At 44.5% G+C, this 20,273-nt stretch overlaps 1 protein-coding gene across 2 annotated transcripts; it reads left to right on the top strand.

Moving 5' to 3' along the window:
- The first annotated feature begins 384 nt into the window (after positions 1 to 384).
- LOC139535458 (importin-9-like) lies at positions 385 to 20,085 on the top strand. 2 transcript variants are annotated; one of them, XM_071334868.1, is made up of 22 exons: positions 385 to 2,633; positions 4,104 to 4,165; positions 4,275 to 4,361; positions 4,532 to 4,733; positions 4,837 to 5,132; positions 5,251 to 5,351; positions 5,559 to 5,617; positions 5,776 to 5,927; positions 6,051 to 6,149; positions 6,376 to 6,482; positions 6,794 to 6,933; positions 8,727 to 8,889; positions 9,367 to 9,593; positions 9,742 to 9,890; positions 14,921 to 15,049; positions 15,187 to 15,456; positions 15,706 to 15,872; positions 16,098 to 16,231; positions 16,512 to 16,631; positions 18,382 to 18,489; positions 18,625 to 18,701; positions 18,906 to 20,085. In XM_071334868.1, the coding sequence occupies exons 1-22, from the start codon at positions 2,471 to 2,473 to the stop codon at positions 19,014 to 19,016; spliced, it is 3,123 nt and encodes a 1,040-aa protein (XP_071190969.1). In that variant the 5' UTR covers positions 385 to 2,470; the 3' UTR covers positions 19,017 to 20,085. The 2 variants fall into 2 exon arrangements, with proteins under 2 accessions (XP_071190969.1, XP_071190970.1); XM_071334869.1 differs by lacking the exon at positions 385 to 2,633 and adding an exon at positions 3,637 to 3,921.
- The last annotated feature ends 188 nt before the right edge of the window (positions 20,086 to 20,273 follow it).

Raw genomic sequence — 20,273 nt, 5'->3', positions numbered from 1 at the left:
GTCAGTCTGTGTCATGGAAAGAGCAGGTGTTCCTAATGTTTTGTACACTCAGTGTATATGCTATCTATAGTATCTCCATTGTGAGCTCTCCCCAGGCTGTCTGCTTTTTGTCACCAACATCGGCCTACATTGTCAGAGGGGGAATCTTTTTATTTATTTTTTAAAGCTTTAACTCTTTTAATGGAGAGGCAAATATCCAAATGCAAAACATTGCTTGTTTCTACATAAACCAAACTCTTTGCTTAAAAAATGAAGAAAAAGATTTTGTGCAGACGCTCAGTCCCATTTCTTTTTGTAAGCTGCTATTTTCTGTCATGTCCATATTCTTCAAACTGAGCCTCCTTTATGGCCGCAACCTTGCCCTACTACCAGATCACAACCACGATGACCCTCTCTGTATTAAGGAAAGTTCCAGTACCCCAACGACCAGACACCTTCAGCCATATGACTATACTCGGTCATGGCTCTGTGTGTTACTTGCGCATAGCAGTATTTATGTATTTATTTGTCAACTTTTGCCAGATTTGGACATGAGAGTACACCAAGCCCCACTCTTGAGGCATAGCCTTGCCCTTTTCAAATAGTGGCACTGTGACAGTGGTGGGAAACCAGATTTCAGCTATTACGTTCATTTAGTATGTTTACCTTGATGTCTCTCCTCTGTTTTCCTAGCCAAACTCGCTGCAGCAGTAAGTGAGTGTAATTTTAGCAGCTAAAACCACCTGGCTTTTTCTATTTTTACATTGAGTGTTTTCAATGTATGTTGCTTTTCCATGTGTCTAGCACTTCCTGTACATTTTGTACAAAGACTTAAATTACAGCTGTAAAAGCAGAGTGCTACACTGTCTGAGTAAATGGGATGGGAGGATTTGCGCGTAGATAATGAGTTCACCCCGTCGAAGCCGAATATTCACTTACCATATGTGCTGGTGTTAGGTGAATGAAAAATGAAAGAACAATATAAAAATGGTGACAATGCCCAGTGGGTGGCTATAGAATGGCTTCTTCCAAAAACAACCCCAGGTCCTTAACCTCTTTGGGGTTTGCAGATCTGAAGGGATTGGATAGGTGTAAAACTAGGTTATTAAACTGTGATTTTCACCTAGTCTTCCGATTAGTCTAGGGGAGCTTCTGGGTTATGTCGCTTACGCCTATGCACTTATTTCAGAACTGCAAAACTAGAGGGGTGAGGGGTTGTTTTTGGACAGAGTCTCGGAGACAAAGGCTCTCTATAGCTCTATGGTGTCCTGAATTGATGGTGTATAGATGATCATCAATGGTGTGAGGCAGTTATGATCTGTTTGTCCAACCAACTGTCAGCTTGAAAAACAAGATCAGCAAACCTTCAAAATGGCCTTCATGGTAGATAACAGTCTCTGTTGCATGTTGCCACAGCCACATAAGATGCAACATTTAGGAACTGGTCTATTCTTCAGTAGCCTGACCTATTATAACTTTAAAACGTAAGTGTGGAGGATGAAACTAGTCTTGTTGCTCTCCTGGTAATTACTTGAACAAAGAACAAAACAGATATTTGATCAGCTGAATAGTATTGTATTAAGAGGCCAAGACTGCAACTAAAGAGACTAAATTCCCTGATCACCTTTTCTTCATCTGTACTGATTTCAAAGAATTGGAGCGATCATAGCAAATGTCCAGTAGGCACTAGGCAGGTATCCAACACAATACATTCACCTCTGTTAAGATGAAGTAGATGGAGGATTTAAAAACTATTTACATTCATCCCATGTGATGTGTAAAGAAGCAGGTTCAATTGAGTGAAAGCACAATCACAATAGTCACTATAGGGTCATCATGTGTCTGGGGGTAAGTGTGTCTTCATTATACAACAATCTTCATTATACTCAATCTGGCTATTTTGCCTAACGTTGACTTTCTCAAGTTAAGACCAAAGTTCCTCGGAGCAACAATTCTTTTGAAGGCAGTGGACACCCGATTTACTTTTTACTGTTGGTTGTATCACATCCTAACCAAAAGATGGAGCTAATCACAAGCCCAAGCATCATCTTGGAAGAAAAAAAAGTTATTTCGAAGTCCCGCCCACTGGTCCCCAAGACTGGTCGTCACTAGTTAACACAGCCACTATGTCATAATTATGACTAAACACCGCCCCTTTCTAAAATGTATCTAATTAAAATCTGATTTTAAACCTAACCTTCACCCTAACCGCATTGCTAACATCATGCCTAACCCTACATTTAAATTAAGACTAGCGTGTTTCCAATAGACACAGCCACAATCACAAAGTCAAAATTGCCTATATCGTAAAAAAAAATCATTAAAAGAAAATAGCTTTGGGGTGTTAATGTAGTTATAAGGCCGTGTGGTTATGTTAATAAATCTGATTTTAAGAAGATCAATTGTATAAATATGCGGCATTTATGACTTGGTGCCTGTGTTAACTAGTGACGACCGCTGTAGCGGGCTTCCAGGCTTTGCGGGTGAAAACATGGCAGGCATGAGTGCGACAGGTCCTCGGTCGGCCTCTGCCGGACCGGTTCAACAAGGACTTAAAGAAGCACTGATTGATACGTTAACGGCTATCCTGTCCCCGGTTCAAGAAGTGCGAGCAGCCGCTGAGGGGCAAATAAAAGTGTTGGAAGTGACAGAGGGTAAGTTAAGCATGGACTCTAGCATTGCTAGACCAGCTGATGTCAAGAGAGTGAATTGACATGATAGCTAAATTCCATGCATATGATGGGTCTGTACGGAAAGATAAATGCTAGCTACTGTACAGCAGACAAAAAAAATACTGTCATGTTGGCTTGTTATGATTAAAAAATATATATTATGTTCGGTTCTCTCCAATTGGCTAGCAAGTGGCGCAAATGAATGTAGTTAGCCTATTCCCAACTACCTACCTAAGTTAGCGGCTACCAAGTTAGTTAGCGCTCTCTCTCTCTCTCTCTCTCTCTCTGTCTGTGTGTGTGTGTGAGAGAGAGAGACTGTCTGCCTCCAGCATTCTTGATTGCTAGCTAATTTAAGCAGCAATTTAATTCCACTCTGTGTTGTAACTAGCATCCACACACATGATGGCGGATCAATTCAACCAGGGAGAATCTATTTTAACTGCCTGCAATTAAAATGGCAAGTTAACTAATACGTGCAAATAATAGTTTGCTAGGTGGACTGACTATAAGCAGCAGGTAAGACTTGATAGCTAGCTAGCAATTTACATTCGTGAGATCTTATTTCGAGCCCAGAGCCCTGCTTTCCACTTGGAATTCTAGAAGGGTGACAGGTGATAGCATGAATGATAATCAAGGCTATGAAATCGTTTTAGGGTCGCTATTGTAACCATTCGATCTGGAAAGTTTCCCGCGAATATGATTACACCGTACTCTACCTTGCATATTCCAGCCTTTGAAAACTGACGGCATCAGTCGTTTTGACAACTATGCTTTTTTTCATGTTTTAATATCCCAGGGAAAACATTGTTTCGTGTTTAATTTCAATACTGCACACGCCCTTCCCCTACTATCCTATGGGTGTTGAATGAATAGCTACCATATGCTTATTTAGCTATATAGTAAAGTACAGTAGCTACCCTAAACCAGTTTGCCATTAATCCAAAATAGAGTGGGGTGGGGGGGTGAATATAGGGACAGTGTGTACAGTGCCTTTGTCTGTGGCGTTCCTCTCTGACACGGCTAAAAAGGCTGATTGTGCAGGCTGTCTGTCAGGATCCACTGCAGTGTCACAGCAGCAAGAATGGGCCCAGCAGGCCACGTTCTGAGGGAGCTGCTCTATGTATGGAACATTGTCTCCTGGACTCTGATGTCACTCAGTTAAAGCTGGGGACAGAGTGGTGGTACGTTGCAGGGAAGAGGGGATGAGTCCTACTGACGAGCATAAAACCCTTTGGAAGAGTTCTCCAGTGCTTGTTGTAAATGTTCAAAGGTACTTAGAATTGTCGATGAGTTGGTCATGAGTCAAATCATATGAACATTTTGGACACTTTGTCCCTGCGTTCCATGCATGCATGCCCCCCACCCCCCAAGACATGGCTAGTGTGCTTCCAAGAGTGTCTGTATGCCTGATGATCTCTCCACTGTGTTGATGTTGCTCGAATTGTCTTGTAGAGTTTGGAGTCCACCTTTCAGAGCTAACTGTGGATCCTCAGGGAGCTCTGGCCATTCGTCAGGTTAGTTAGCAGAAAAATGTTAGTTATATGGTGTGTGACTACTTCTCAGCATCTCCTTCACACTGCTATATCTATCATTCAATTAATTCATTACACTGTATGTGTTCAGTTGGCCTCAGTCATCCTGAAGCAGTATGTGGAGACCCACTGGTGTTCCCTGTCTGAGAAGTTCAGGCCCCCAGAGACCACAGACCGGGTAAGCAAAGCGCCATGTCATTCTTTCAACTAGCCTAGTTGAAATGGATCATTGTCAATGGCTAGCTATTTCAAAACATTGAGGAGGATTTAATAAACAGCTAATGATGCCTAAATTACCCCCCCCCCCCCCCCCCCCCCCTCTCTCTCTCTCTCCCTCTCTCTCTCCAGGCCAAGGCAGCCATCAGGGAGCTTTTGCCTGGGGGTCTTAGGGAGGCCATCAGTAAGGTGCGGTCCAGCGTGGCCTACGCTGTGTCGGCCATCGCCCACTGGGACTGGCCCGAAGCCTGGCCTCGGCTCTTCACCCTTCTCATGGACATGTTGGTCAGCGGTGACGTCAGCGCAGTGCACGGGGCCATGAGGGTCCTCACAGGTAAGGACACCCACATCCCCAATTCCAAATCGACCTCCTCTTCTTGTGCTCCATTTGTATTTGCTCCGTGTGTTCACTTCATCCCTCTGGCCTTTTCTCAAAGAGTTTACCCGTGAGGTGACAGATACTCAGATGCCTCTGGTGGCCCCAGTAATTCTGCCTGAGATGTACAAGATCTTCACCATGATGGAGATCTACAGCATCCGTACCCGCTCCAGAGCCGTGGAGATCTTCACCACCTGTGCCTATCTTATCTGTGCGATAGAGGAGCTGGAGAAGGGTGCGGCCAAGGCCCTGATCTTCCCCGTAGTGCAGCAGTTCACTGAGGCATTCATTCAGGCCCTGCAGATGCCTGATGGACCCTCCTCAGACAGCGGCCTCAAGATGGAGGTCCTCAAGGTGAGAAGATGACCACAGAAGGATTTATACTCCCATGGATTTAATTTGGGATCCGGAGGCCAAATCTTATCAGTTGTCCTGATCCATCCTTCTCTCTACCTTTTTACCTCCTCCAAAGGCTGTGACTGCTCTAGTGAAGAACTTCCCCAAACCCATGGTTTTGTCCATGCAGCAGATCCTGCCCATCGTCTGGAACACCCTGACAGAGAGCGCTGCTTTATATCCTTCACAATGCAACTATGTCCTCTGCTCTTTCATCTTATTGTAGCTCGTTGTCTTCGTTCCCTTTGGTTCACATCTGTCAATAGTGAGCTATTATCTCCACTTTGCCCTTTTTTTTTTAATTTATGGGAGCTAGCGAGCCCACCTAGCTGTAGAGAATGGTCGATGTCCTGAGAATGGGGGTTTCCTTAACCGTGTGTGCACTTATGTCAGAACAGAAGTCAACTACACAGAGGAGGTAGACGACCCCGTTGACTCTGACGGTGAGTACGTCCTTATCCTATTCATATCTTTACTGGCTGTATATGTACTTTTTTTCCATTGTCGAAAAAAGGAAATCAATCTGTGACACGGGCTGATCTAGACATAAGTCGTCTTGGTTGAGATTCGAGGTATTTATTTGTGTGCATTTTTCTCCCAGGTGAGGTTCTGGGCTTTGAGAACCTGGTGTTTAGTATCTTTGAGTTCATCCACACGTTGCTGGAGAACAGCAAGTTCAAGAGCACTGTGAAGAGGTCTCTGCCTGAGCTGATCTACTACATCATTGTCTACATGCAGATCACCGAGGATCAGGTACGAACAACCTCACCCCTGTGTGTGTGTGACATTTTTAAGAGAATCCGTTTTTGTCCCAAAAAAAGACTACATCGGTTGGTATTGTGTATGTGTTCTTCATCCGTAGTAATTTCTCCGCAGATCAAGGTGTGGACGGGCAACCCCCAGCAGTTTGTGGAGGACGAGGATGACGACACCTTCTCCTACTCCGTCAGGATCTCAGCCCAGGACCTGCTGCTGGTGAGAACTTCACGTGGGACACTAACAGTTTGGGCTATTCTGAAATGTTACCTTATTCCCCATAGGGTGCACTCCTTTCTGTGGCTCTATGTGTTCAACCCTCGTGAAAGAATACTCCCACACGCAGACGGCTACCATTCCATGTGTAGGCTCTGGTCAATGTGACCTTTTTGGAGACGTCACAATACTTATTTTTTTCAATTTAACCGTTCTCCTCTTCCAACAGGCTGTAGCGACAGAGTTCCAGAACGAGAGTGCGGCAGCGTTGGCGGCGGCAGCGACGAGACACCTGCAGGAAGCAGAGCAGGCCAAGAACAGCGGCAACGAACACTGGTGAGGACCACACACCGGCAGCATGACAATAGACAGCGGTTGTCTCTCTGAAGTCATTAGTGGCTTCCTCTTCTTGTCTCCTGTTTGTCCTATGCACTGACCTGAAAACACCGGCTAGGTGAAAGCGAAATGGATGCCTTTCAGGAATTTGCTTTCATCTGTCCAGGTATTTTTATGTCCGTGCAGACTGAGGAAAGGAGACAAGGAGGAGATCACTTGACTATTGAGATTCACACCATAGCTAAACAATCACCATGCAGTCAGACTCTAGGTCTGCGCTCTCCTCACCCCTGTGTTATCCCGTCCTGCAGGTGGAAGGTCCATGAGGCGTGTTTGTTAGCTCTGGGCTCAGTAAAGACCATCATCACAGAGAATGTGAAGAGCGGCCGTGTTCAGTTTGATATGCACGGCTTCCTGGCTAACGTCATCCTGGCTGACCTCAACCTCACAGGTTAGTCAGTCTGGGATCTCTTGCTCAGCTCCTGGGCAGCAGTGTTTGGTTATAGTGCCTTCGGGAAGTTTTCAGACCCCTTTACTTTTTCAACATTTTATTAGATTCTAAAATTGATTAAATTGTTTTTTTCCCCCTCATCTACATACAATACCCCGTAATGACAAAGCAAAAACAGGTTATCAATTTTTGATAATTTATTAAAAATAACTTAAATATCACATTTACATAGGTAATCAGACCCTTTACTCAGTACTTTGATGCACCTTTGGCAGCGACTACAGCATCGAGTCTTCTTGGGTATGACGCTACAAGATCTGGCACCCCAATGGTGGAACAAACTCCCTCACGACGCCAGGTCAGCGGAGTCAATCACCACCTTCCGGAGACACCTGAAACCCCACCTCTTTAAGGAATACCTAGGATAGGATAAAGTAATCCTTCTAACCCCCCCCCCCTTAAAAGAGTTAGATGCACTATTGTAAAGTGGTTGTTCCACTGGATATCATAAGGTGAATGCACCAATTTGTAAGTCGCTCTGGATAAGAGCGTCTGCTAAATGACTTAAATGTAAATGTAAGATTGGCACATGTATTTGGGGAGTTTCTCCAATTCTTCTCAAGCTCTGTCAGGTTGGATGGGGAGCGTTGCTGCACAGCTATTTTCAGGGCTTTCCAGAGATGTTCGATCGGGTTCAAGTCCAGGCTCTGGCTTGGCCACTCAAGGACATTCAGATACTTGTCCCGAAGCCACTCCTGCATTGTCTTGACTGTGTGTTTAGGGTCGTTGTCCTGTTGGAAGGTGAACCTTAGGCTCTGTCTGGGGTCCTGAGCACTCTGGAGCAGGTTTTCATCAAGGATCCCTCTGTACTTTGCTCCATTCATTTTTAACATTGTTCTTCTGGAAGGTTCTCCCATCTCCACAAAGGAACTCTAAAGCTCTGTTAGAGTGAGCATCGGGTTCTTGGTCACCTCCCGGACAAAGGCCCTTCTCCCCTGATTGCTCAGTTTGGCTGGGCTGCCAGCTCTAGGTAGAGTCTTGGTGGTTCCAAACTTCTTCCATTTAAGAATGATTGAGGCCACTGTGTTCTTGTGGGCCTTCAATGCTGCAGAAATATTTTGGTACCCTTCCCCAGATCTGTGCCTCGACACAATCCTGTCTCTAAGGACAATTCCTTTGACTTGATGGCTTGGTTTTTGCTCTGACATGCACTGTCAACTGTGGGATCTTATGTAGACAAGTGTATGCCTTTCCATATCATGTCCAATCAATTGAATTTACCACAGGTGGACTCCAAGTTGTAGAAACATCTCAAGGATAGTCTAAAGAAACAGGACGCCCCTGAGGTGAATTTCGAGTCTCATCGCGAAGGGTCTAAATACTTATGTAAATAAGGTATTTCTGTTTTTTCTCGTAAATTTGCAAAAATGTATAAACCTGTTTTGCTTTGTCATTATGGGGTACTGTGTGTAGATGGCCGAGGATTTGTTATTTTTTGAATCAATTTTAGTATAAGGCTGTAATGTAACATTGTGGAAAAAGTCAAGGGGTCTGAGTACTTTTGGGAAGGCACTGTATGTTCTTGTCTGACAGTGATCAAGATGTCAATGAAGTGTAAGGGAGAAGCTATAACCTGCATACACTGCAGCCGTGGACTCTTGAGTTTGAACGTGGCTCACAGTACAGTATGTGCCTACCTAGCTAACTGTAAGTCACTCTGGATAAGAGCTAAATGAATAAAATTGAGATGTAGCTACATAATAACCACCTGTCCCTTAACTCGTTCCCCCCAGCGGCCTCTCCATTCCTGCTGGGCCGTGCCCTTTGGGCAGCCAGCCGCTTCACAGCAGCCATGACCCCTGAGCTCATCCAGCAGTTCCTCCAGGCCACCGTCAGCGGCCTGCACGACAGCCAACCTCCCTCGGTCCGCATCTCAGCTGTACGCGCCATCTGGGGGTGAGTGAGATCAACACTTAAAGGAAAAATCCATCAAAACAATAATAAAATATATATATGGTATATATTTTTTCCCGTTCCGCTATTGATACATTCCCAAAATGTTTTCCATGTCAGCAGTCAAGTTTTCAAGATATTGGACTTTCAAGAAGTAGTGGCACTTGCATCATGATGATGTGGCCAGTGACTATCAACAGTGGACTAATGGGGAAAAAATACCAAAGTATTGTTTTTGAGCGGAGTTTAAGAAAGCTTAAACCTCTATACTTCTGACATGCTGTATAGAGCACGGTAGAGGTTTTTTCCCTCCAGTCATAATAACAATAAGCTAGACCAGGTAAAAGCAGGGATGGCATAGATGGATGCATAAATGCCTCTAGTTTGTCACCCAACTAGCCTTACAACAAAAACAATCACAACACCGTCACAGTAAGTGTGTTGGCATACAGGTGGTAAATGTGTGTGTGATCTTCTCAGGTACTGTGACCAGCTGAAGCTGTCCGAGAGTACCCATGTCCTGCAGCCGTTCCTGCCTGCTGTTCTGGACGGGCTGGTGCAGCTGGCAGCCCAGTTCAGCTCCGAGGTTCTCACCCTGGTCATGGAGACCCTGTGTATCGTCTCCACTGTGGACCCAGCCTTCACCACCAGCGCAGAGAACAAGATCTGCCCCCTCACCATCGCCATCTTCCTCAAGTATAGTAACGGTAGGTAACTAACCTTGGCAGTTGGCACTCATTTAGTTCATAGTTGAGTCCGATAGACAGATTGAGGTATTACCATATGGCTTACATCTATCCCAACCTTTCACATAAACTTGTGCCACTGTATTGAACTCTCCTGTCCTCTCCCCAGACTCAGTGGTGGCGTCTCTGTCCCAGGACATCTTTAAGGAGCTGGCCCAAATCGAGGCTTGCCAGGGACCCATGCAGATGCGCCTCATCCCCACCCTGGTCAGCATTATGCAGGCCCCCCCTGACAAGATCCCCTTCGGCATGTGTGCAGTAAGTCCACTTTGTGCAAGACCTTACTTTACATCAGCATTATGCGTCAGACCAACACAGTAGCCTTGTGGATAGTGTCCGCTCTGAGATTGAAAGGTTGGGAGTTCGATCCCTGGCTAAGTCATACCAAAGACTGTAAAAATGGGGCCCGATGCATCTCTGCTTGGCACTCCTTAGAGAACAACCGATATAGATTTTCTAGGGCCTATACCAATTTTTGGGGGTCAAGGAAGGCCGATATTCAATATTATTAAATGTGACATTTTGTGTGACAACATTTCCCAGAGACAGCCATGTATGCATTAATGCATACATTTTTAAATCAAACAATATATTTCACTTTGGTAAAAACAATCTAACTGCATAACATAATGGTAATAGTTGTATTTGATGAACTGGGTAAGTTTAAGATTGCATAAGCCTACTCACTATCCAGGTGAATGCATATTCAATAGGAGTGTGTCCACGCATTGAGTTATTGAGCTTGTTTTGGTTGATCAGTGGAGTCTATGGTGCTACCGATGACGATCTGTTTGCCTTCCAGTTGAAACTTATATTAAGTCAATCACATTTTATTGGTCGCATACACCTATTTAGCGGATGTTACTGTTGGGTGTAGTGAAATGCTTGTTACTAGCTCCGACTGTGCAGTAATATCAAACAATACACACACATCTATGAGTAAAAGAATGGAATTAAGAAATATATAAATATTAGGATGAGGTGTGTGTACCAGTCAAAAGTTTGGACACCTACTCATTCAAGGGTTGTTCTTTATTTCTACTATTTTCTACATTTTAGAACAATCGCTAAGACATCAAACTATGAAATAACACATGTAATCATGTAGTAACCCAAAAAGTGTTAAACAAATCAAAATGTATTTTAGATAATTCAAAGTAGCAACCCTTTGCCTTGATGACAGCTTTGCACACTCTTGGCATTCTCTCAACCAGCTTCATAAGGTAGTCACCTGGAATGCATTTCAATTAAAAGGTGTGCCTTCAGTTAATTTGTGGAATTTCTTTCCTTCTTAATGTGTTTGTGCCAGTCAGTTGTGTTGTGACAAGGTAGGGGTGGTATACAGAAGATAGCCCTATTTGGTAAAATACCAAGTCCATATTATGGCAAGAACAGCTCAAATAAGCAAAGAGAAATGACAGTCCATTACATTGACTGAACTTCATGTCTTAATCTGGAGAATATCAAGAATTTTGAAAGTTGCTTCAAGTGCAGTCGCAAAACCCATCACGCGCTATCATGAAACTCCTCTCATGAGGACCGCCACAGGAAAGGAAGAGCCAGAGTTACCTCTGCTGCAGAGGATAAGTTCATTAGAGTTACCAGCCTCCAGAAATTGCAGCCCAAATAAATGCTTCAGAGTTCAAGTAACACACATCTCAACATCAACTGTTCAGAGGAGACTGAGTGAATCAGGCCTTCATGGTCGAATTGCTGCAAAGAAACCACTACTAAAGGACACCAATAAGAGGAAGAGACTTGCTTGGGCCAAGAAACACAAGCAATGGACATTAGACCGGTGAAAATCTGTCCTTTTGGTCTGATGAGTCCAAATTGTAGATTTTTGTTTCCAACTGCCGTGTCTTTGTGAGACGCAGAGTAGGTGAATGGATGATCTCCGCATGTGTTGTTCCCACCGTGAAGCAATGGAGGAATAGGTGTGATGGTATGGGGGTGCTTTGCTGGTGACACTGTCAGTGATTTATTTAGAATTCAAGGCACACTTAACCAATATGGCTACCACAGCATTCTGCAGCGATACGCCATCCCATCTGGTTTGGGTTTAGCGGGACTATCATTTGTTTTTCAGCAGGACAATGACCCAACACACCTCCAGGCTATGTAAGGGCTATTTACCAAGAAGGAGAGTGATGGAGTGCTTCATCAGATGACCTGGCTGCCACAGTCACCCAAATGAGATGGTTTGGGATGTTGGACCGCAGAGTGAAGGAAAAGCAGCTAACATGTGCTCACCATATGAGGGAACTCCTTCATGACTATTGGGAAAGCATTCCAGGTGACTATCTCATGAAGCTGGTTGAGAGAATGGAAAGCTGTCATCAAGGCAAAGGGTGGCTACTTTGACAAATCTCAAATATAAAATATGTTTTGATTTAACACTTTTTTTGGTTACTACATGATTCCATATGTGTTATTTCATAGTTTTGTCTTCACTATTGTTCTACAATGTAGAAAATAGTAAAAATAAAGAAAAACCCTTGAATGAGTAAGTGTCCAAACTTTTCAGTGTGTGTCAGTGTCTTCTGAAAGTATTCAGACCCCTTGACCCTTTCCACTATTTGTTACAGCCTTATTTTAAAATGTATAAAATTTACACACAATACCCCAAAATGTCTAAGGAAAAACAGAAATACCTTATTTACGTAAGTTTTCAGACCCCTTGCTATGAGACTCGAAATTGAGCTCCGGTGCATCCTGTTTCCATTGATCATCCTTGAGATGTTTCTGCAACTTGATTGGAGTCCACCTGTTGTAAATTCAATTGATTGGACATGATTTGGAAAGGCACACACCTGTCTATATGGTCCCACATTTGACAGTGTATGTCAGAGCAAAAACCAAGCCATGAGGTCGAAGGAATTGTCCGTAGAGCTCTGAGACAGGATTGTGTCGAGGCACAGATCTGGGGAAGGGTACCAAAACATTTCTGCAGCATTGAAGGTCCCCAAGAACACAGTGGCCTCCAGAAATTTGGAACCACCAAGACTCTTCCTAGAGTTGCCCACCCGCCAAACTGAGCAGTCGGGGGAGAAGGGCCTTGGTCAGGGAGGTGACCAAGAACCTGATGGTCACTGACAGAGCTCTAGTGAAAATGGGAGAATCTTCCAGAAGGACAGCCATCTCTGCAGCAGTCCACCAATCAGGCCTTTATGGTAGAGTGGCCAGACGGAAGCCACTCCTCAGTAAAAGGCACATAACAGCCTGCTTTGAGTTTGCCAAAAGGCACCTAAAGGATTCTCAGACCATGAGAAACAAGAATATGTGGTCTGTTGTAACCAAATTTGAACTCACGTCTGGAGGAAACCTGGCACCATACTTTCGATGAAGCATGGTGGTGGCGGGATGGGGGGGGGTTCAGGGACTGGGAGACTAGTCAGGCTCGAGGGAAAGATGAATGGTACAAAGAGATCCTTTATGAAAACCTGCTCCAGAGCGCTCATGACCTCAGACTGGGGAAAAGGTTCACCTTCCAACAGGACAATGACCCTAAGCACACAGCCAAGGCAATGCAGGAGTGGCTTGGGGACAAGAATCGAGATGTCCTTGAGTGGCCCAGCCAGAGCCCAGATTTGAACCCGATCGAACATCTCTGGAGAGACCTGAAAATAGCTGTGCAGCAATACTCCCCATCCAACCTGACAGAGCTTGAGAGTATCTGCAGAGAAGTTTGGGAGAAACTCCCCAAATACAGGTGTGCCAAGCTTGTAATGTCATACCCAAAAAGACTTGAGGCTATAATCACTGCCAAAGGTGCTTCAACAAAGTACTGACTAAATGGTCAGAATATTTATGTAAAGCAAGGAAAAGCCCAGCAGTGTTGCAGTTCCTAACACAAACCAGTGCGCCTGGCACCTACTACCATACCCCTTTCAAAGCACTTACATTTTTTGTGTTGCACATTCATCCTCTGAATGGTGCACACACACAATCGATGTCTCAATTGACTCAAGGCTTAAAAATACTTATTTAACCTGTCGCCGCCTCTGTACTGATTTTGTAGTGGATTTAACAAGTGACATCAATAAGGGATCATGGCATTCACCTTGTCACTCTGTCATGGAAAGAGCAGGTGTTCTTAATGTTTGGTATACTCAGTGTATGTCTATGGGGTATGTATTATATAGGCACCTGGGCTGAGCCTGAGATGAGCCATAATGGAGTCATCTACCACCTCACTACCACGATGAGATTTGGGGTGGGGGGGCAATGTAGCCAGTTTTGTTGTTGTCATTACCTGTTTCTGAAATCACCATTACCCACTAATGAACTTGTCATATTTGCAGATTAATAGTGACGTATTAGTATTTATCGTTTACAAATTAGCTAATCTATAGCACAAAATCAAATGGTTTTGTCTGTTTTGGAAGTTTTTTTCCGAGGTATCTCTTCTTGCTTCAGCCATGCAGTGCGCCTTGCAAAAGTGATTGCTGTCCTTGCTATGAAATTGTTTACGTTACCCTGTATATCTAAAAATGACCATATACATTGATTGTTTTAAAGCAAAACGAAACAATTGAAACGAGTTTGAAGCAAAACTCCTGAAGAATTTAAAGTAAAATCTATTGTAAGTCCCGTTCAGCAGGCATAGCCAGATGCGTTGTCTCAGGTAGCTTACTTTTATTCCGGTAAAACACCATTTTCAGCATGGATAACAATAACCTAGAAAATGACACAGGTTGTCTCTCAAATAATAAAGCCTAATATCGTGCAAGCCGTTTTTAGCATTTGATTGCTGAAGGTGCCGCGCAGATGTGCAAGACCAGGAACAGACTGCCTACCTTGTGTTGATCAGTGCACGAAGCTGGACAGAGTGCGCAGTTTGTCTAGGCTACTGATATTGCCTGGTGTTGGGCATCCAAAATGATTTATAGATCAATGACTATTCTCTAACCATTCAGATAATCACATTTTCTAACCGCCGCTTTACCTATGTATGTTCTGACTCTGGCCCAACCCATCGGTTTCTGGACCAATCAGACGGCCCGAATGTGTTTGCATTGAGTGACTGGTCGGGGTGGTACTCTGATCCATACTCATTGCAGAGAGGATACTAATGTCTGTGTCATGGCGTAGCGTTTTGCCGAAGCAAGGAGTCTGGGTAGCCAGGCCAATGGACCAATACACTTGTATCTTTAAACCTTTTGAATTGGGGTCTGATTTATTGTGAATCGTAACATCCCTATTATTGACTATCAACTCTTAGGGTCCAAGTCAGTCATATCTTGACAGTTGTCTCCTGTGCCCCCCCCCCCCAACCTCCCTGACAGACAGCCATAGACATCTTGACCACAGTGGTCAGATACACCAAAACCCCGCTCTCTGAGATGCTGGTCTGCCAGGCCTTCCCTGTGGTGGCCCAGTGTACCCTCCGCACAGATGACAACACCACCATGCAGGTACACAGACTGAGAAGGCCCCAAAGATGTTCATCCCAACTCCATTTTTTACACCTGTACACCTTTTTATATATATTTTTTTTTCTCTCCTGTATATATTAATTGATGGAAATGAACTCAAACCCCATCCTCTTCAGAACGGTGGTGAGTGTCTGCGGGCGTATGTGTCGGTGGCCCTGGAGCAGGTGGGCCAGTGGAGGGACACGGAGGGCCACAGTGGTCTGTGGTACGTGATGCAGGTGGTCAGCCAGCTACTTGACCCTAGGACATCAGAGTTCACTGCTGCCTTCGTGGGCCGCCTGGTGTCTACGCTGATCGCCAGCACCGAGCTGGGAGAGCAGCTGGACCAGATCCTCAGAGCCATCCTCAGCAAGATGCAGCAGGCCGAGACACTCAGTGTCATGCAGGTAGAACGAAAGCCCTCCGTCTGTCACTCTCTGGAACTGACCCCTCTAAATCCATCGGTGGGATTCAGTGGTTTCTGGGATGTTGAGGTGTCAAAATGTCAAACTTCCTGTATTCAATTGATTTTCATCTGTTGTATAGCGGCTTGCATCATGGTTATTCAGTGATTGCTCTTTTGCCACCCGTATAGACCCTGCTAACATTGGACTCCTCTCCCCAGTCTCTGATCATCTCTCTCCTCCTCTCCTCAGTCTCTGATCATGGTGTTTGCCCACCTGGTCCACTCTCAGCTGGAGCCTTTGTTGGAGTTCCTGTGCAGTCTGCCGGGCCCCACAGGGAAACCGGCCCTGGAGTTTGTCATGGCCGAATGGATGAGCCGACAGCACCTCTTCTACGGACAGTATGAGGGCAAAGTCAGGTGAGGGCTTAGGGTCGGCCCTGGAGCAGCCACTCTCCCCAAGATAGATGATAAAGTAGAATATGACTGTTGTCCACCCGTTGAAGCAAATGTGTGTTCCTCTCTGTACTCCCCTTTCCACCTTTATTACTAGGGATTTGAACCGTTAAACGCTAAGAATCTATTTATTATTTTGTTTGTTTATGACGTTTGTGTTTCCCCTTCTCCTGTGTCGTCCCTGTTTAGTACGGTAGCCCTGTGTAAGCTTCTGCAGCACGGCCTCAACACAAACGACAAGCGTCTCCAGGACATCGTTGTCAAGGGTGAGGAGGTCTTCGGCCCTGACGAGGGCATCCGCACACGCTCCAAATCTGCCAAGCGTAAGACCAATACAGATATCCTCTTTGTCATCAGCTGTTTTTCTAAGCGTTTAGTCGAAATATAAGAGAATAAACAAGAAAATGCTATACATTTGCCGAAGAAAATTGCGTTGCCTATATGAATGAATGATCCATATAAGCACCCTCTTCCCCCATTCTCTGGCCTAGTGTATGATAAGGAATGTATTTGCTTCATTGTTAATGTTTTTGTTGGTGGTCTACACTTTGATGGTATGCACATCTTAGTGTTGCTATAAGGTCTCGCTCTCGCTTTCTCCAGATCCAGAGAAGTGGACCAACGTTCCGTTGCTAGTGAAGGTCTTTAAGTTGATTGTCAATGAGCTGTCATCAGTGGTGGAGGCCAATGCAACCAGAGCTGCCGCAGCAGACTGGAGTCCAGGTGATCCGTTACAGCTATGTAACAGCCACGCATGTCAATTTCTCTCTTTGGCCTTGAGGGGACAGTTCAGACAAATTACAAAAGGATATACACTGAACAAAAATATAAACGTAACATATGAAGTGTTGGTACCATGTTTCATGAGCTGAAATAAAAGATCCCAGAAATGTTCCATACGCACAAAAAGCGTATTTCTCTCAAATGTTGTGCACAAATTTGTTTACATCCCTGTTAGGGAGTATTTCTCATTTGCCAAGGTAATCCATCCACCTGACAGTTGTGGCACATCAAGAAGCTGATCTAAACGGCATGATCATTACGCAGGTGCACCTTGTGCTGGGGGGAAATAAAAAGGCCGCTCTAAAATGTGCCGTTTTGTCACACAGATCTCTCAGATTTTGAGGGAGCGTGCAATTGGCATGCTGACTGCAGGAATGTCTGCCAGAGCTGTTGCCAGAGAATTGAATGTTAATTTCTCTACCTTTTAGAGACGCCTCCAATGTTGTTTTGGAGAATTTGCCAGTACGTCCAACTGGCCTCACAACCGCAGATCACGTGTAACCACGCCAGCCCAGGATCTCCACATCCGGCTTCTTCACTTGCTGGATCGTCTGAGACCAGCCACCCGGACAGCTGATGAAACTGTTGGTTTACACAACTGAAGAATTTCTGCACAAACTGTCAGAAACCATGTCAGGGAAGCTCATCTGCGTGCGTGTCGTCCTCACCAGTGTCTTGATCTGACTGCAGTTTGGCGTAGTAACCGACTTAAGTGGTGACATGATCACCTTCGATGGCCACTGGCACGCTGGAGAAGTGTGCACTTCACTGATGAATCCCGTTTTCAACTGTACCGGGCAGATGACAGACAGCATGTATGGCGTCGTGTGGACGAGCTGTTTGCTGATGTCAACGTTGTGAACAGAGTGCCCCATGGTGGCATTGGGGTTATGGTATGGGCAGGCGTAAGCTACGGACAACGATCACAATTGCATTTTAGCGATGGCAATTTGAATGCGCAGAGATACCGTGACAAGATCCTGAGGTCCATTGTCGTGCCATTCATCCGCCGCCATCACCTCATGTTTCAGCATGATAATGCACGGCCCCATGTTGCAAGGATCTGTACACAATTCCTGAAAGCTAAAAATGCATATTCACCAGACATGTTGAGCATGTTTGGCAAACTCTGGATCGACGTGTACGACAGCGTGTTTCAGTTCCCGCCAATATCCAGAAACTTCGCACAGCCATTGAAGAGGAGTGGGACAACATTCCACAGGCCACAATCAACAGCCTGATCAACTCTATGTGAAGGAGATGTCACGCTGCATGAGGCAAATGGTGGCCACACCAGATACTGACTGGTTTTCTGATCTACACCCCTACTTATCTATGACCAACATTAATATCTGTATTCCCAGTCATGTGAATTCCATGGATTAGTGCCTAAATAATTTATTTAATTTTACTGATTTCCTTATGAACTGTAACTCAGTAAAATCTTTGAAATTGTTGCGTTTTAAAATATTTTTTTCAGTGTATTTATTCCCTTACCTAGAGTTGAAAGCAGTTTTGAAAGCTGTGTCAGACTCATGTCTTTATTTGGCTGGTAAATACCCTCCTGTCTCTTAATCGTATGACCTTGGTGTTGTCTGTTGAAAATGTGGTCTCTGATAACTGTATGTGTGTTATGAAATCAATTGGGCCCCATTGTAGCTAATCCCAAAGTGTTTTGTTGTTACTGCAGATTCAGTACGAATGTGGGAGGAAGAGGAGGAGGAGGATGATGAGGAGGAGGAGGATGAAGGGCTGACCGGGCAGCTTCTCTCTGACCTCATCGCTTCCAACAAATATGGTGAGAACTTCCTTCTCGGCTCTTCCAGATGTCTACTCAATCAGTGCACTAGGCAGGCAGACGTTTTGGAGCTCTATCTGCCATGTTTCACAGGTATCAAATTGTTTTAGTTTTTTTCATGTGGTTTTTTTTCAGATGAAAACTACTATGAGGAGGATGATGAGGAGGATCCAGATGCCTTGAAGGACCCCATATATCAGATAGACCTCCAGGTAATGCTAATCTGTTCATTTTAGATTTAGTTTACACAAACATGACTAGTCAGGGCAAATGTGGTTGTGCTTTTTTTTAATTGTCCTTGAGGAGATTGATCAAGTTAAATTGAACAGATCTCAATGGTCTGTGACGTTTTGGGTTGTATTTTGATGTCTTACCTTCACTTTTTAAGTGAACGTTCTTGTGCTTTGTGTTTTTAGGCCTACCTGACAGATTTCCTGACTCAGTTTTCCCAGTCTCCGTGCTACAGCATGTTCTCTGGCCACCTCAACGATGCTGAGAGGAGAGTCCTGCAATCTATCAGCATCTAAACCTGCCTCCATCATCCCCTTTCCTACATCAACCCTACCATCACTCTCTCGTTCAATCCCTCTCGCTCACCAACCAATTACCAACCCCTGAGTGGGGGAAAGGCTCTGATTGGCCAGGTGGTTGTTGATGCTTTACCTCCATCTCCAACAGAGGAACATGGACGGACGGGGGAGAAGAGACAGACTTGCACTTACCCATGAGAGTCTTCTGACAAAGGATGGCCAGGAAAAGACTGCAGATTTGGGAAGTTTGAGGTTAGATTTAGGGGAGTGAGCGACACCCAGGTTTGTTCCGAAATAGGACTGGGAGACCGTTGTGGAGTGACCTCCTTAGTGTCTCCTCGCTCCTCTGCCCTATTGGACTTGTCGGGGATGTTGGGATGTGAGAGGGGTTGATGTTTTACAATGGGAGAAGCAGGCAGGGCAACTATGATATATGAACTCTGTCTTTACTGTGTCCCGTTTTTAACTCAACCCACTTATTTTTGTGCGTCTGTTAAAAAAAATGTAACCTTCCAAGAGGCAAAAGAGACTTCATGATGACGGAAAGACAAAGATAAACCTCTTTGAGACAAAGAAACATTGGCGGCCTTATTGACTTCTGATTGGGATGAAAACCTTGAGGACTTCCGGTCCCGACTGGGGACTGGGTGGGTATGAGGGATTCAGACTGTTGCCGTGGTGACTCAAAGCCATGTAATTTCATTGTACCCACTGGAGTTGGGATGAAAGTCTAAATAAAAGTCCCAACAGGACACCATTTTAAGTTTCCATTGTTATTTGGTCACTTTCCCAGGTAGTGAGAATGTGAGTACATAGTCTGTATGTTACCAAATCCAAATGTTTGTCATAGTTGTCAGTTCAGTTGTTAGTTTGTTTGACCTTTCACTTAGGGCCTTGAAGTGTTTGACACTTTGTAATCTCTTACCAGAAGAATTTGGTGTGTTTCTTCCACAAAATTGTGCTGTCATAAGTGTTGGCTGTCTCTCAGTAAATGCCTCTTCTGAAATGTAATTTACAATGAATGCAAAGCTGGTATACACAAAAATTATAAATATAATTTGTATCAGTTCTTAGTTGACTCTGTTTGTAAATGGGGGCTTTTGTGAAAGAGAATGGCAAATGCAGGACAGTTATTACTATTTTTGTTGTTTTTGTGATTGCATTTATTAATCATTTGCATCAATAATAGAAAAATGCAACACCTGAATGAATTGGAAGAACACAATTTTGGTACTGGAAATACTGATTTTGTTC

This window comes from Salvelinus alpinus, chromosome 12 (assembly GCF_045679555.1).
Source record: "Salvelinus alpinus chromosome 12, SLU_Salpinus.1, whole genome shotgun sequence".
In the NCBI taxonomy this organism is placed as follows: Eukaryota; Metazoa; Chordata; class Actinopteri; order Salmoniformes; family Salmonidae; genus Salvelinus; species Salvelinus alpinus.
The sequence above is the reverse complement of the archived record's forward strand: the minus strand, read 5'-3'. Positions and strand labels throughout refer to the sequence as shown.

Coding starts and splice junctions, on each gene's coding strand:
- LOC139535458 (XM_071334868.1), top strand. CDS start 2,471: ATGGCAGGCATGAGTGCGACAGGTCCTCGGTCGGCCTCTGCCGGACCG. Junction 4,166..4,274: donor GAGCTCTGGCCATTCGTCAG/GTTAGTTAGCAG, acceptor GTATGTGTTCAG/TTGGCCTCAGTCATCCTGAA. Junction 8,890..9,366: donor GCTGTACGCGCCATCTGGGG/GTGAGTGAGATC, acceptor TGATCTTCTCAG/GTACTGTGACCAGCTGAAGC.